The 14,949-nt window shown below is 46.0% G+C and overlaps 1 protein-coding gene across 1 annotated transcript; it reads left to right on the forward strand.

Moving 5' to 3' along the window:
- The first annotated feature begins 10,283 nt into the window (after positions 1 to 10,283).
- On the forward strand, positions 10,284 to 13,437 carry LOC133923970 (uncharacterized). Its single transcript, XM_062369298.1, has one exon. It carries the CDS (start codon positions 10,673 to 10,675, stop codon positions 13,004 to 13,006), a length of 2,334 nt encoding a protein of 777 aa, XP_062225282.1. The 5' UTR covers positions 10,284 to 10,672; the 3' UTR covers positions 13,007 to 13,437.
- Positions 13,438 to 14,949: the final 1,512 nt, after the last annotated feature.

Here is a 14,949-nt window from a genome sequence, read left to right on the forward strand (position 1 = left end):
GGAAAAGCTTTCCGCCAAGGATTCTATTGACCGACTACCCTCTAGGATGCTTCCGAGTTGGTCGAAAAGTGCGAAAGCTACCAATTTTGGGAAGGTAGACCACTCGACCAGCCTAAGCTCTACAGACAACTACCTTTTCTTGGCCTATCTCCGTCTGGAGCTTGGATTTCCTGGGACCGTTCCTAAGGGCCTAAGGTGGTTATAAGTTCCTATTCGTGGCTGTCGACACGTTCACGAAATGGATTGAGGTCAAACCCGTGGGGAAGATAACCGCAGAAGCGGCTAAGAAGTTCATGAGGACAATAATTACTCGATTTGGAATTCTGCATCGAATAATTACAGACAATGGTAGCCAGTTCAAAAGTTGGACCTTTATAGAGTCTAGCCTAGGAAGCTTGTTGTTGGGGACCTTGTTTTATGAAAGGTGCAGAAACGGGCTCAGCACCATACATTATCACCTAAGTGGGAAGGGCCCTATATAGTAGTCGAAGTAACTCGACCTGGATTAGTACGTCTATCTACTCCAAACGGTGAGATACTCGAAAACTCATGGCACATCGACCAACTCCGATAGTTCCATTCATAGATAAGGTAAGTCGATTACATTCTAATCAGACTGACTATCTTATTACATATTGTTAACCAAAAGGATTTGCCTAGCTCTTGCAAATAGTGAAGATCCACCACCTCCAAGAGTTTAGAAGTATGTGGACCCCTACTTGCCAGTAAACAAGTCGAGGAATCTCTTTCGTTCCTCCGCAGAGCGGCAACTGATCATCTCAGGAATCGGCCATCGACCAACGTAAGGGCCAGGGAAGGTGGCCAAGGCGAAGACCCTACTGGAGCTACTGACCAGTGCTGACGATGTTGAGTGGCCCTCCGCAGGGTGCAAAGGTGATATGTTAGTTGTCAATGAAAAAAACAACCGCACTTTCTTCACCACCGGAGGTTCGGGGGCTCTATCACCGAAGACCTCATTGGTAGACAAGTTGATAATCTCATTAAGATCACCACCATGTTCATTTCCCTCCTGTGCAGCTCGTGTTGCCAACTTCTTTGCCGCTCGTTCCGCCATATCGGCGTCGAGGAAAATCCAGATGTGGTCGGTGAAGGGTCGATGATATTCAGCGAACATTCTGTTCCTTCTCCTCTTAGGCCTTTTGATCAATTACTCCTCGTCGGAGGAAACAATGATGACACTGGGTAGAACCATAGTGAGAGGCCTTGGGGCTAGAGGTCCTACTCCTCCTATTTCTGAACATGGCTCAAGAGATGACGATGGAGTGGAAGCCATGGTTTCAAGCTCTACAAGTTTCTACCGGGCAATGGGAAGGGAGAAAATGAAGGCAATTGGGTGAAAATGGATAGCCCCAGATGTACCTATTTATAGCTATAGAAATGGGTCATGCTATGGAGAAGACGCCATCAAGATCCGATAGCGCCGAACGTGATGGCGAGGCTACTTCGGTCATGTGGCACATTTGGTGGAAGTCAAGGCATCATTGAGGCATTATGGCCTGTCTAATCTCTACAAAGAGGGGTGTTGTATCATTATGACACATCAAAATCAAAGGTTGCGGTGAAAATGAGTACGAGCGGGAGTGGTTTTTTAATGCTCACCTACCTGACTGTTTGATTTTCACTCGATGACTATAACATAATTGTTGACGTATGTTCAGGGGCTTATACCCTCGAGCATGTGGTCGATAAGAATGAGTTGGTGCTTATGCTCTACTCTCTGCTCGATCCGGTCATCCAGTAGAGAGTTAGGGGCTACATCATATATTTTTGACGCTGATACTTCACTTTCTATTTAACTATCATGTTAAATAGAGAGCTGGGAGTTACATTTTTTTATGACAATGATTATGCTCCACTTTCTACTTGAACTTAGTTATTGAGCAAAGAGTTAGGGGCTACATCGGGTATATTATGATGCTACAGCTCTACTCTCTATCTTGATTATCACATCAAATAGAGAGTTAGGAGCTACATCACATATTTACGATGCTACGGCTTTACTTCCAACTTGATCCAATCATCGAGTAGAGAGTCGAGGGCTACATCGCATATTTTTGATGGTACAAGTATGTTCTTTCTTACTCTCCAATCGAGTATGTTTTTCTCCTCGACTAGAGAGTCGGGGGCTACACAGTAATACCATATTTATTTAGTAAGGATGTACTTTTGCAAAAAGTTTATTTGACTTTTGCGTCGACTGCTTTGGATAGAACCAGCAAAGGCATTGTTTGGTTGACAACAGACAACAATACCTAATAAGGCATAACGATACAAGAGACTATCAAACATCTCACGCCCAATGGCTAATAAGGTTATGAAGTTCTAGTCGATTCTATGTGTGTTCTCTGTCGAGTTCATGTTTGCAATGCTGGTCAAAATGCAAGCCAATAAAAATTTGCAAAAGTTGTCATGTTATTCCTGTTCCTAGTTCTATACTAGTCTTTTTCTCATTATTATAGTTGCTTCGAGTGGTCACTCAAAGGTCAACGCATCTAATCATCTATCTAGTCGAGTTTTCAGGTATTGTAACACCCTGATTTTCAGATTTCTCAAATTTCTAAAATTTCCAAGATTATTGAATATCTTCACCAATAGTATATGTTTAAAACCTATTTTCTTAATCAATCAATCAATATATGTTATTATTTTGTGTGCATTGCATGCTGAGTTTTGTTAGGAGCTAGGTAAATGCATTAGAATTCTTTTTCTTTTTTTTTTCTCTTTGGCGTTTTGAGTGAAAAAGATTTTGAAAAAGTTTTTACAAAACTCAGTAGTGAATAAGTTAAGGATCTTAATGATTGGAATTCAAAGTCTTTGAATTCATCATCTATTCAATCCTTGATCATACCTGATCCTTCTCCAGTTCAATTCAAATATTATCCAAATTCTTGTTTAAAGTCAATCTCTAATCTTTCTCAAATTCTACCCAAATGCAAATTCAAATTCCTTATCTGCTCCTATTCTTGTTCAACCTTATTTTTTGTTTATTTTAAATTTACTCCGAACTCAATTCAAATTCAAACCCTATTAAAAATTTTTTGCAAAAGTTTCTTTTCTAAACCCTAGATATACCTAAAGTGTCTTTGGGCTTAATCTTGCTCAAGTCCAAACCCTTAGCCAAGTCTTCTAGATATCCCAACAAAGGATCCATGAAATCTGCATCCGGTCGCCCTACGCTACTGGCGCTTCCAAAGGCGAAGCTCTAGTCTTTGGCGACTAGCAAACAGAGGGCCGCGGAGTCCTGGACAACCTCATCTTCGCATGATGTTTCGGAGTTCAAAACGGCCTCAAATGCAAATCTTGACAATACCAAAGTTATAGGTCTCGTCGAGCAATTCGATTTGAACCTATGGAAGTCCCCTTTTTGGATAATGGAGTTAGGAGTTATAGCCCCCGAAATCAGTGCTACGCAGATAAGTCTAAGTTCAAATAGTTTATCTTGTGACACAGTTTTGGAAATCAAGATGGCATTTTTAGAAGTTCCAATGAATACCAAAGTTGTAGATCTTTTCGAGTACTATAATTTAGAGTTAAGAAAAGTCCAATTTTAAGTCCGAACGATAGAGATATTATCCTTGAAATAGAGAGTTGCGAAAAAAGGAAACCGTAACCGACTCAAACTTGAATCCGATTTGTGTTCGACTTGGACTCCACCTCAACCAGCCGTCCGTAGCCCTATAAATATGAGTTGCACGCCCTCTCCTGCCCCTATTCCATACCCCCAAGCCCTAGAAGTCGCTGCTACCATGTTCGTGCGTCGCCGGAGAGCCGTCGTTCGCTGGAGCCGCCGCCGCCGCCGCCTGTGATGCACTACATCGTCTTCTCCGCGAATCCTCCTTCCTCGACCATCAAAGCAAGGTAAGGACCCCTTCTTATCCTCCCTTACTACTATTTTAGCATCATACTAAGTCCATAACCAAGCCCTAGCCCCGGCCAAAGCCCGATCTACACCGCCATGGTCATCGCCGTCGCGGATAGCCGCGCTGTAGCCGATTGGCATCGACGTTCCGAACCGACCAAAGGTCAAATCACAAAGCCCTTTCACTGGTGCATGTCCCATGATGTTCCCCACGCCCTCAACAACCAGGTCGGCCAGTGGAGTAGCTAAACCACCGTAATCAAGGTCGACATACCCGCTGTCCGGTTTCTGGACGCGTTCTACGCGCGCACCGGATTTACATTCGTGTTCCCGGTCAATCCGAAAGCCGTATGGATGCACCAACCATGTCACACCGTGTCCCATCAAGTCTTCTACATGAGCCTAGGAGCCCATCCCCGTTTGTGCAGCGACTCGACCAGGACGCCATTGCCAACTACAACACGTCGCAACCATCACCCATCTCATCTCCATTGATTGTTCTTCCTCTCAGTGGATGATCTACACAAAACTATGCTGTAGCATTGTGTGTCCCGGGATATATGAACATCTCTGTTCAAACGGTTTCCCAAATTTCATAGCCAATCTCTGTGAACGTGAGCATCTTCGTTCCTGCATCTGTTCGCGGTCACTACCAAACCTAGCAACAGTCATCATTGTTTTGCCGCTACCTTGGATGACCCCTTCCAAAACTAACCATACCATTGAGTTAGTCTTTCCACGTTCTACGCTATGCTTCCCTCGTTTCACTGAAACACCACTGAAGCCCGACATCGATGTCTGTGGCCACGCGCCTGATCACCATCTCCGAATGAAACCCGAACCACCACCGCTACATAGAATCATCCGTAGTATCTTTAACCTAGAAGCGCAACCTTTGGCCTTTTTGATCCATCATAGGTGGTCGATACTAGATCTCAGCGTATCCCTTCTTTAATCCAAGATGGTACTTGCATAGCATGCTAAGTCAGTGCCACATTATTCTCCTTAGCCTATTTAGCAAAGTCTGGTCTGCCATACACTTCTTGAATCCTGTGCAATGATATTGTCAAGCCTGACGTAGTGATTGCACAATAAACTCTTTTCCTATAGGAAGATAACTCCAGTAAACTAGTCTTTCCTTCTCAGTCTAATCCATCTCTCAAAAGCTGTTTCTTTTCATCTTAACTCCGATTTAGGCGATTTTTGCGTATAAATATTTCTAAAATTATCCCTATGCAACCATAGTATTTTTAAAGTATTTTGATGATGTTTGTTATGTTGTTCTTAGTGTTTTTCTTTGTGTTGTTTCTCGGTAGTCCTTGCAATTAGTCGATAACGTTCTGGAGCAGATCAAGAAACTTTAAGACCAAGATTTCAACAACATTGAGCAGCATTGGTAAAAGGCAAGTGTCCTTGATTATCTTGAACCTATGATTTAAACTGTTTTGTTTTACAAAATTGCATACAGTGTATGTTAATATGATAGGTGGTCACCTATATTAGGGTTTACCTAGTTCTTCTTTTACATTTCTTGAAGCATAATTTGTAGTTAATATGAGTTTCTTGGGTAGAATTACTTAGCCATGCTTTTGGGATGTTGGGAAGTGTCATATACATATTTAGTGGACATACGCAATGGTGATGAACTTGTTTTAACAATATGAAACCCTAGGACTTGGGCAAAGAATGGGTTAGGGGATGTTGGTTCTTTTGGTGAGCTTATGGATACATTCCAAGCAGAGATGTTAGGTTTTGTTGGTTATTTTCCTGTTGGATAGTTGGATAGTCTTTGCCCAAGTATCACATATAAGGACCGGTTGAGCGACAACCCAAGAATTACCGTGCCAACCACGAGACTAATATGGGTAAGGCTTAGCATATAGGTTAGACACCTGGCTAGTATTCGTTGGAGTACCAGGACCTAATCAATGGGCAATGCTTCATAGTGATCTCCTGGCGGCACACCACTGCGTGTGTTAAGTGTCTGGTAAACACGGCAACATGGAAATCACGACTCATGGGGAAAGCTGGACAACCTCTGCGGAGTGTAAAATCTGATATATCAACCGTGCTCATGGTTATGAGAGACTTGGATCCTCATATGATTAGTGGGTTGTGACTATGGGTTGTGGTTATGCTTTACAAGGTGGGTAGCCTTGGGTGTGGGATAAAGGTTGGATTAATTGGGTTCAATTCACTTAATAATTGTTCAACGCTTTGAAAGTTCAATTATTTTCTTTACTCGCATTTATGCAAATAAACCCTTGTGTTAGCCTATTCTTGATATAAACCTACATATCATTATTTTTCCCACACTTGCTGAGCGCATCATGTGCTCACACTTGCTATTTTCCCTATACCATGCGACATGTGTGCTGCTGCTCAGTTAGTGAAGATGTTGAAGACTATCAAGACGAGGTTGTGACGTTCTAGGCACATGTCTCCCGGTCGGTTGCCTGCGGTGTTGTTGGGCACTAGTGCTTTTGTTTCGCTGTAGATATCTTCATAGAAGACAATATATGTCAATTGCTGTAAGAGTTTAACGTTTATTCTATTAAAGTATTACTCTTTTTACTTCACATGTAACGTCCTTATGTCTGTTGAACATCCTGGGCACACATAAGCCGCATCTAGTTTTGGCTATTAAAACCGGGTGTGATAGGCATTAACGGATAACTAATCGACAAGTCTCAAGGATGGTCTAATTGCCTTACTAATCAGTATTTGCATCTAATTGTGCTAACTCTATTTTATCAATAAGGAAATAGCAGGCTATAGCATAATACAGGCAAAATATTAGTAATGTTTACTGACATCCCCAAGTCATGGAACAAGTTTCAAATGTTTCGAGTCAAGTCAATTAGAAGGGCCACCCTCTCTCTCGTTGTCGGGCAGGCTAAGTGCTAAAGACTCGATGAACGTAGGGATCTGAGACTCTATACTATGAAGAATGTCTGTTGCTTCCTCTGTTGAACACCTGAACCCCTCCGTCACCACTGAGGTGTTAAGATTGGGGTCGTAACTCTTGAGGAGACAAAGCATCATCTTGGCACTGATGGAGACTAACTAATTCATGCAGTCAAGGTTCTATTCCCTTAGCTCTTGAAGCACTGAAGTCGTTGCGTCTTGAGCCATTTTTGCTTTTTGCAGAGCCTTGGTTGCAGCGTCTCAATCAGTTTCTACTTTCTTCAAAGCCTCAGCCATGGTTTCCCGATCAGCTTTCGCTTTCATCGATGCTTCTTTGAGTCTTGCAAGGTATTTATCCTTACCATTAATGGTTTTCATCACCTCATCAAGAAGGGTACCTTATTTTCCAAGGAAGATTCAAAATCTGAGAAAGCAAGCAAAGGCAATTATCATTAGTTGCTCATTGTTCGAATCATATACTAGTGATTTGCAGATAAAACTAACATCCAATCCTCTTTTGTTGAGAGGTTAGTTCACCATCCTTCTCCTTGAGAGTTTTCTGGTAGCTCGTGGGGTTGATTGCCAGAAGCTGGACCCCGGCAGCTTCTGCTTGGGTGCAAATAGCCTCAAGGTAGGATTTCATTACCACCTAGGAATCAACGACCAATGGGCTTGTAGGAGCTTCGGGTGCATCAAGTCTCGGGCTTGGTTCAGGAGCATTTACTGAAGTTTGCTCTACTTGAAGAGGTGGAAGTGGCGCATCAGAAGAAGCTAGAAGTGACTGGCTAGCTGGATCACTTGTTTCCTTCTCCTTCGACTTCTCTAAGCCTAGCAACCTGCCATCGACTGGCTAAGAAATAGGAAGGAAGACCGTAAACCAAGACAAATAATCAGATCTAATCTTGTGGAGACTGGGATGTAGGTGAAAACACTCGACTTCTGCCTTTTGATGGTAACTTTCTTCTTCATCATACCGGCAGTTGATATCGGTGGTGTTGGAGGGGCCATCTGGGGGACAAATGAAGCCAAAGCTATCATTTCCTGCAAGAAACTAGCCCATAATGATTCATCATCATTCTAGATTCACCTAGCCAATGCCTAGAAAAATGATCAATGTGAGGGGGGCAACTCAATAAAGGTTACCTTTCTTACCATGTCATCAGACGTATTAGTTACACAAGGAGGCGATAGAGGAGTGGCTCCAGCTATCTCTTGTAGAAAGGCCACCCATACAAACCAAGCGTTCGTATGCAAGTGCTCGATAGCTAGAGTAGTGACTAAATAATTACTTGACAACTCAATGTTAGTACCGGTTGTTTTCCTTTCTACGAGTGCTTGAGGGGCACCGGATCATATAGCATAGACGATCTCTTGGATCGAAGAGATCCTTCAACCCCTCGATCAGCTGGCGTTTTCCCCTTGTCGTCAGTTCCAAAAGAGGAAGTGTCATCAAGATCAAGGACCTCAGTCATGAAGATGTTCTCTTAACGAAAGACTGGGGCCTAGAATCAGAAAATCAAATTAGGTTAAATAAGTAGTAATCAACACTGCTCTCTTACTTGAGGAATCCCCACCTCTGGTCAAGGATTCACGAGGGAGTAGGGTACACAGAGCATTCTTGTGCTTCTTCAGAGAAGAGTCTGCTCAATCGAGTAGCAATATCTGGAGGAGACAAAGCTATAAAAAGGAAAAGTCACTCGAAAGAGTTGATTGCGATAATAGAAGTAGCAAATTGCTATATAAATCTTACCTCCGACCGCGTCCTTGGAGCTATCGCTATCTCCAGCATATTCCCAAGCGAAGTGATCTCGTGTTTTCAAAGAGTTTAGCCTTCGACTAATGAAGTCTTTGGCTACGCACCACCCGGTTAAGCCACTTTGCCTAAGTTCACCAATCATCGTGATGTAGTAGGCCGCGTGGTTGGATTCATGGTGCTTATTCATCCAGGATGGATTTTGTAGGGGAAAGAGACCTCTATAGATTAAGAGGGAGTGGAATGGGTTGATGTTGAAGATATAAAACCAATGTTTTACTAATCCCTTTGCCAAGAGTAGATTAAAACAACTGGGTTATAGGAGTGCTTCATTCCAGATCACAGCTAAAAACCACAACCTCCAACATACTTGTTCTTCTTGTTTCTCTTTAGATGGTAAAAATATTAGAATAGATTCAAACTCAGCTCGATGCTGAGGAAGGCTTCACTAAGATGAACAAAGACACTAAGCATAGTGATGGAGTTTGGATTTAAGTTGTGGAGAGAATTCCTTACCAGATGTAGGTATCTAGTTGACCAGATCGTGACGAGGCACTATTCCTTCAACTTTAAGGTCCTTTAGTCTTGATTCTTGCATCGACGAAATCACCTAGACTTCAGTCAAGTGCTTCATCTCATCTATCTGCTCGAGGGAGGCACCAGCGGTCCTCGCGTCAGGCTGCTTCTCTAGTGAAGAAGGAGCAGAGGTCTTCACAGGGGAGTCGGAATCCATAAGTTCAAGTCTTCTGGCAGAAGCGTGTGTTTGGGCTAAGAAAGATAGAAGCTTATGTGAGATGGTCGAGGGCAGGAGTAAGGAAGAATCGCTATAGTCTAGGTTCATACAGATAAATAGCCAGAAATTTATTACCTTTTTGGTAACCACACTGGTCTATGTGGTTCCTCGTTCGACGTGAAAGACAGAATAATGGTGTTGTGCAAATCTCTGCAGCCCCATCTGACGCATTAAATGCGCATATATCTAATGTCTCAAATTTTGAAGTTTTTTTTAACTCTATTCAGAATTAGGTGTCGATCAGTCAAGGTTTTAGTCTTCTTTGCGTGTCTCGAGTGTGGTTATCAGCACGGTGCTCGACTCAATTGTGTTTTTACTCGATACTGGCAATATGATATGTTTTCTTCTCGATTCTTTCGACTGCAAACCTGCTTCACCTTACTCAACCAGACGTAGATTTGGTCGTACTCGAGTGGGCACTTGTGGAAACTTTCCCTCATGAATAGAGTTAGGGAGGGCTACTGTCGAATATCTAAATATGAGGTATATATGCATAAAATATATATAAGTGAAATTTAAGAGGAAGATTTACGAAGTTGGTTAGAGCATGTAGAGAAACTGAGATAATCTTTTAAAAGGTTTTTTATATAAAAATATAGGAAATAAGATTTAGAGAGTTACTGATGATGTTCTTAGGGCCTATTAGCCTTTAGAGAAACCGCCGTGCAACCACTCAAAAATCAGGATGCAAAAACGAATGCAATGTACTGCACTACAATTTTAATTTGTTTCCTCTGTTGTACGAGATGAGTATACAATCTCTGCCTTCTTATACTATTATATTACTATTGGCATTGTACTACCATAAAGCATACAGCAGCATTATATCCGAGCATTCCTCTTTGCAGTCCTGCACAAGTAGCAGCCAGTCAACTCCTACCAAAGACCACCCAAAAAATACCAGTACTGCTAATGCTAGTAGTAGTCCATACAGGAGGAAGAAAGAGAGAGAAAGGAGGAGCGAGTGCTTCTCTCTTTAAATTCCAAGCTTGCCCTCTAGGCTCTGAGTTCCTGCCCCTGTCCATTCTCACTCTACAGCTCCCCAGGCTCACTCACCAAGTATAGGGCTCAAGATACCAAGAGAAAGAGTAGTAGAGGGAAGGGAACAAGAACAGAAGGGGATTTGGATTTTGCAGGCATTGCTGGGTTGCTTGCAGCTAGTAGTCTAGTAGCGCAAGAGCCAATAAAAATTGGAAGGCGAGCAAAACACGAAAATAGTGCAGCAGCCGCAGCAGCGAGACGCGCCTTCTCCCCATCCCTCCCACCTTTTCGGTTTGCCACCCGCCCCTCGCGAAAAGATCCAGCAAAATAACCATGGACATGACGGCCGCGTGACGCCATGTCGGCCGAGGAGGGCGCGTCGGCGTCGGCGTCGGGGCCGGCGGAGGCGCCGGTGGCGGCGGCAATGGGGGCAGAGGAGGCAGCGGCGAGGAAGCGATACGAGTCGCTGGTGCAGGTTCGTGCCAAGGCCGTGAAGGGGAAGGGCGCCTGGTACTGGGCGCACCTGGAGCCCGTGCTCGTACCGCCGCCGGGCTCCGGGGTGCCGCCCAAGATGGCGAGGCTGCGCTGCGCGCTGTGCTCCGCCACGTTCTCTGCGTCCAACCCGTCGCGCACCGCCTCGGAGCACCTCAAGCGCGGCGCATGCCCCAACTTCGCGGCGCCGCTGGCGGCGGCGCCCGTAGCGACGTCGACGCAGCAGCTGGCGTTGACCGTGGAGGCGGCGTCGTCCGTCATGCCTATCTCGTCCTTCCCACCGTCGTCGCAGCGCCGGCACTCCACCGGCGGTGGTGGCAGTGGGCGCAAGCGCCACGCGCTGGCCGCAGCGTACGCCGCCGTGGAGGTGGCGCCGGCCCCCTCGCACCACGTGGTGGTCGGCGAGCCGGCCGTGTACTCCACGCCACCCACGCCACCGGCGCTGCCCGCGCCGCGGCAGGTGCTCTCGGGGGGCAGGGGCGACCTGGGCGCGCTTGCCCGGCTGGAGGAGAGCGTCAAGCGGCTCAAGTCACCCGTGGCGTCGCCGGGGGCGATGCTTCCGCGGCAGCAGGCTGAGGCGGCCCTCGCGCTGCTTGCCGACTGGTTTCTTGAGTCGTCCGGCAGCGTGTCCCTCACCGCGGCGGAGCACCCGAAGCTCAGAGCTTTCTTGCACCAGGTCGGTCTGCCGGACCTGTCGCGCGCCGAGCTCACCAGCGCGCGTCTCGACGCGCGCTTCGCTGAGGCCCGCGCCGACGTCGCCGCGCGCGTCCGGGACGCGTGGTTCTTCCAGCTCGCGGCGGACGGCTGGCACGAACAGGTGGTCACTGTCTCCGTCAACCTCCCCAGCGGCACGTCCGTCTTCCATCGATCCGTGCCTATGCCGGCACCGGCGTCGTCCGACTACGCCGAGGAGGTGCTGCTGGACGCAGTCTCGTCCATCTCCGCCTCCGGCGATGTCCACCATTGCGCCGGCGTTGTCGCTGACCGGTTCAGCTCGAAGGCTCTGCGTGATCTCGAGAGCAAGAACCCGTGGATGGTGAACCTTTGTTGCCAAGTCCATGGCTTGTCACGCTTAGCAAATGACTTGGCGCGCGAGCTCCCCCTCTTCCACTCCGCCGCCGCCAATTGCGCCAAGATTGCCGCGTACTTCAACACCACTTCCGCCGTGCGCGCTCTGCTGCAAAAGCATCAAGTCCAGGAGCATGGCCACGCTGTGCTCCTCCGCGTCGCTGCTCCACCATTAGATGACAGCAGCAAATTCAGCGCAGCATTTGCGATGCTCGAAGACGTCCTGACCTCGGCACGGCCGCTGCAGCTCGCCGTGCTCGAGGACCCCTACAAGCTCCTCTGCATTGACGACTCTGGTGCTAGGGAGATCGGTGTCATGGTGCAGAACCGGGCGTTCTGGACCGAGGTCGAAGCGGCGCATTCGCTCGTCAAGCTGATCATGGACATGGTGAAGGAGATGGAGACCGAGCGGCCGCTGATCGGCCAATGCCTCCCACTTTGGGAGGATGTACGTGGTAAGGTCAGAGGATGGTGCCGCAAATTCAACATCGACGAAGGCATCGCCATGAACGTGCTCGAGAGGAGGTTTAGGAAGAGTTACCACCCGGCGTGGTCGGCGGCATTCATCCTGGACCCGTTGTATCTGGTCAAGGACGCCAGCGGGAGGTACCTCCCGCCGTTCAAGTACTTGTCGCCGGAGCAAGAGAAAGACGTGGACATGCTGATCACACGGCTGGTGTCGCGGGAGGAGGCGCACCTTGCTATGATGGAGCTGATGAAATGGCGGTCCGAGGGGCTGGACCCGTTGTACGCGCAGGCGGTGCAGGTCCGGCAGCCCGACCCCGCCACGGGGAAGATGAAGGTCGCCAACAAGCAGGGCAGCCGGCTTGTCTGGGAGACATGCCTCAGTGAGCTCAAGTCGCTCGGCAAAGTGGCGGTGAGGCTCGTCTTCCTCCACGCGACCGCACGGGGGTTCAGGTGCACGCCGACGATGGCACGCTGGCTGAGCGCTCCGGGAAGCTCTGCCGGCAGCATTGGCCGTGCACAACGGCTAGTGTTCATCGCGGCCAATTCGAAGCTGGAGAGGAAGGATTTCTCCAACGACGACGACAAGGACGTGGAGTTGCTCACAGAAGGAGACGATGACATGCTGACTGATCAGGCTGCCAATGTGGATCCCTCTTCGGTGTAATTCAACACCCCTGTTTAATTGTTCCTTGTTAATTGATCCCCCTACTGCTGCTGTTAGCATCTGTAGAATTTGATCCTAGGTTAGTTTCTTTTGCTTCCTTCTTCTTGTGCCCATGTTGGTGTTTCGTTCTTGCTCCCTCCTCTTGTTTTGGTGGGGTGGGGAGTAGGAGGGGGCATGAAATGGAGATGGAGATGTCACCCTCAATTTGCGTAACAAGTGTGGCTAATAAACGGGATGACCCTCTCCTGTCTTGCCATATCTGTGGTTCTTGCTAAATGAATAGGCAGGAACTGGGGGGAATTTCTTGTCCATATTAGGGTCAGCAGCAACATGAACAGGGGAGATTGTGTTTTGTGTTAACCATTAAGGCATTTTTTGTAACCATTTTGATGTGTGCAAATACTTTCATAGGTAATTGTATAATGCTTGCCTTTCTTCAATACATTCTCTGTCTGTCTTGAAGATCAGGCTCTGGTTACGTTTTCAAATTGTCAAAAGTGAAATTCTGATGATGGCAGTAATTACTAGTGTAAACAAATTGCTACGAGTATTTAACATTCTTTAACAACTTTTGATGGCAAATCAAACAATACATTTTTTTTGTTGGTTAAATTTAAAATAGTAGCGGCCGAAATTGTCAGTTATCTGTAAACGGTGGGAGTATTATCATTTAAGCTGAGGGTCTCGTGAGTTTATCAACTGTATAATTTCGTTGGTGGCAGTATGTACTAGCCAATTTACTACTTACTGAGTAGTACTACTCTATTGACAAGAAGATGATGTATTCTTAATTGACAGAAGGTACTTTTGCTCCTCTGTTTTTCACGAGTGCGTTGGTGGTGTTGGTGGGGGGCAATTACATTACAATACAATAGAGCAGAGTCCATCTTCATCATTGGGGTGCCTGTGGCATTTCTGTCTGCTCACGTCGCAATAGTGCCCGCCAAGGTACATTTGTCTAGGGAAAATTCCTTGGCTCTACGCCGATTTGCAGGCACCTATGAGGGATCCAACAGTACTCACTGAGCCGGTTCACCCTCCTCTCTCTGCGTCTCTACAACACATTTACTGCCTTCCCTTAATAGGGCGCTTACTACTCTACCCATTGATCTCTCTACCATTGTAAGAGTATGTTTAGCTGTCTAAATTTGTCCTAATGATCTCTCTACTAATGGCATCGTAAGAGTATATTTGGTTGTCGAAATTTCTCCCAATAATCTCTCTACCCAATGGATACACATAATCTTAGAATTTTGGTTGTCTAAATTTCTCCAAATAATCTCTGTACCCAATTATCTCTCTAAATTTCTCTCAATCTAGCTTAATGGATACGTATAATCTTAAGAAGAAATATATTTAATTATCTGCATCCACTGCTCTTTCTGTATGAGCGGATGTAAATATACGATCTAATCCTAGTTGAAGAGTAAACCTTGATTTGAGCTTCACTTCTCATCCTAGCTGAGCAGATGCAGACTCTACATCTGTTCATGCAAGTGGATCCATTTATCAGTATCATAAAATCATATTTATGCGAGTAACCAATCACAATATCAATTCTTACATCCGCTTATGCGATCTCAGATTCAGTCAACCAAACAGAAAATCAGTTCAACTTGTCTAGATAGATATAACCAAACAAAATACTCTTATGACTCTACTCAGTCTACTACCTCTGAACCTATTTATACAATGCAGCTCTATATAATCTCGTCGAGCAATCAAACACACCCTAATTTTGCAGGCAAAGAGAGGGTCTATTCTCATCTCAATTGATGGACCATGTGGGTGCTAGTTTGCACTATTGCAGTGCAAGTGCAGGTGCTATTCATCCCGGACACTTGAAGCTTTAACACTTCGCAGCAAACCCAGAAATGGAAGCCATGGTAACCTAACAAGCCACAAGTGTTGAAGCAACCAGGATGAACTTTCTTCCAAGGTTT

This window comes from Phragmites australis, chromosome 7, assembly GCF_958298935.1.
Source record: "Phragmites australis chromosome 7, lpPhrAust1.1, whole genome shotgun sequence".
Taxonomy (NCBI): Eukaryota; Viridiplantae; Streptophyta; class Magnoliopsida; order Poales; family Poaceae; genus Phragmites; species Phragmites australis.

What these genes read in the sequence shown, in the direction of transcription:
- LOC133923970 (XM_062369298.1), top strand. Translation starts at nt 10,673, where the DNA reads ATGTCGGCCGAGGAGGGCGCGTCGGCGTCGGCGTCGGGGCCGGCGGAG.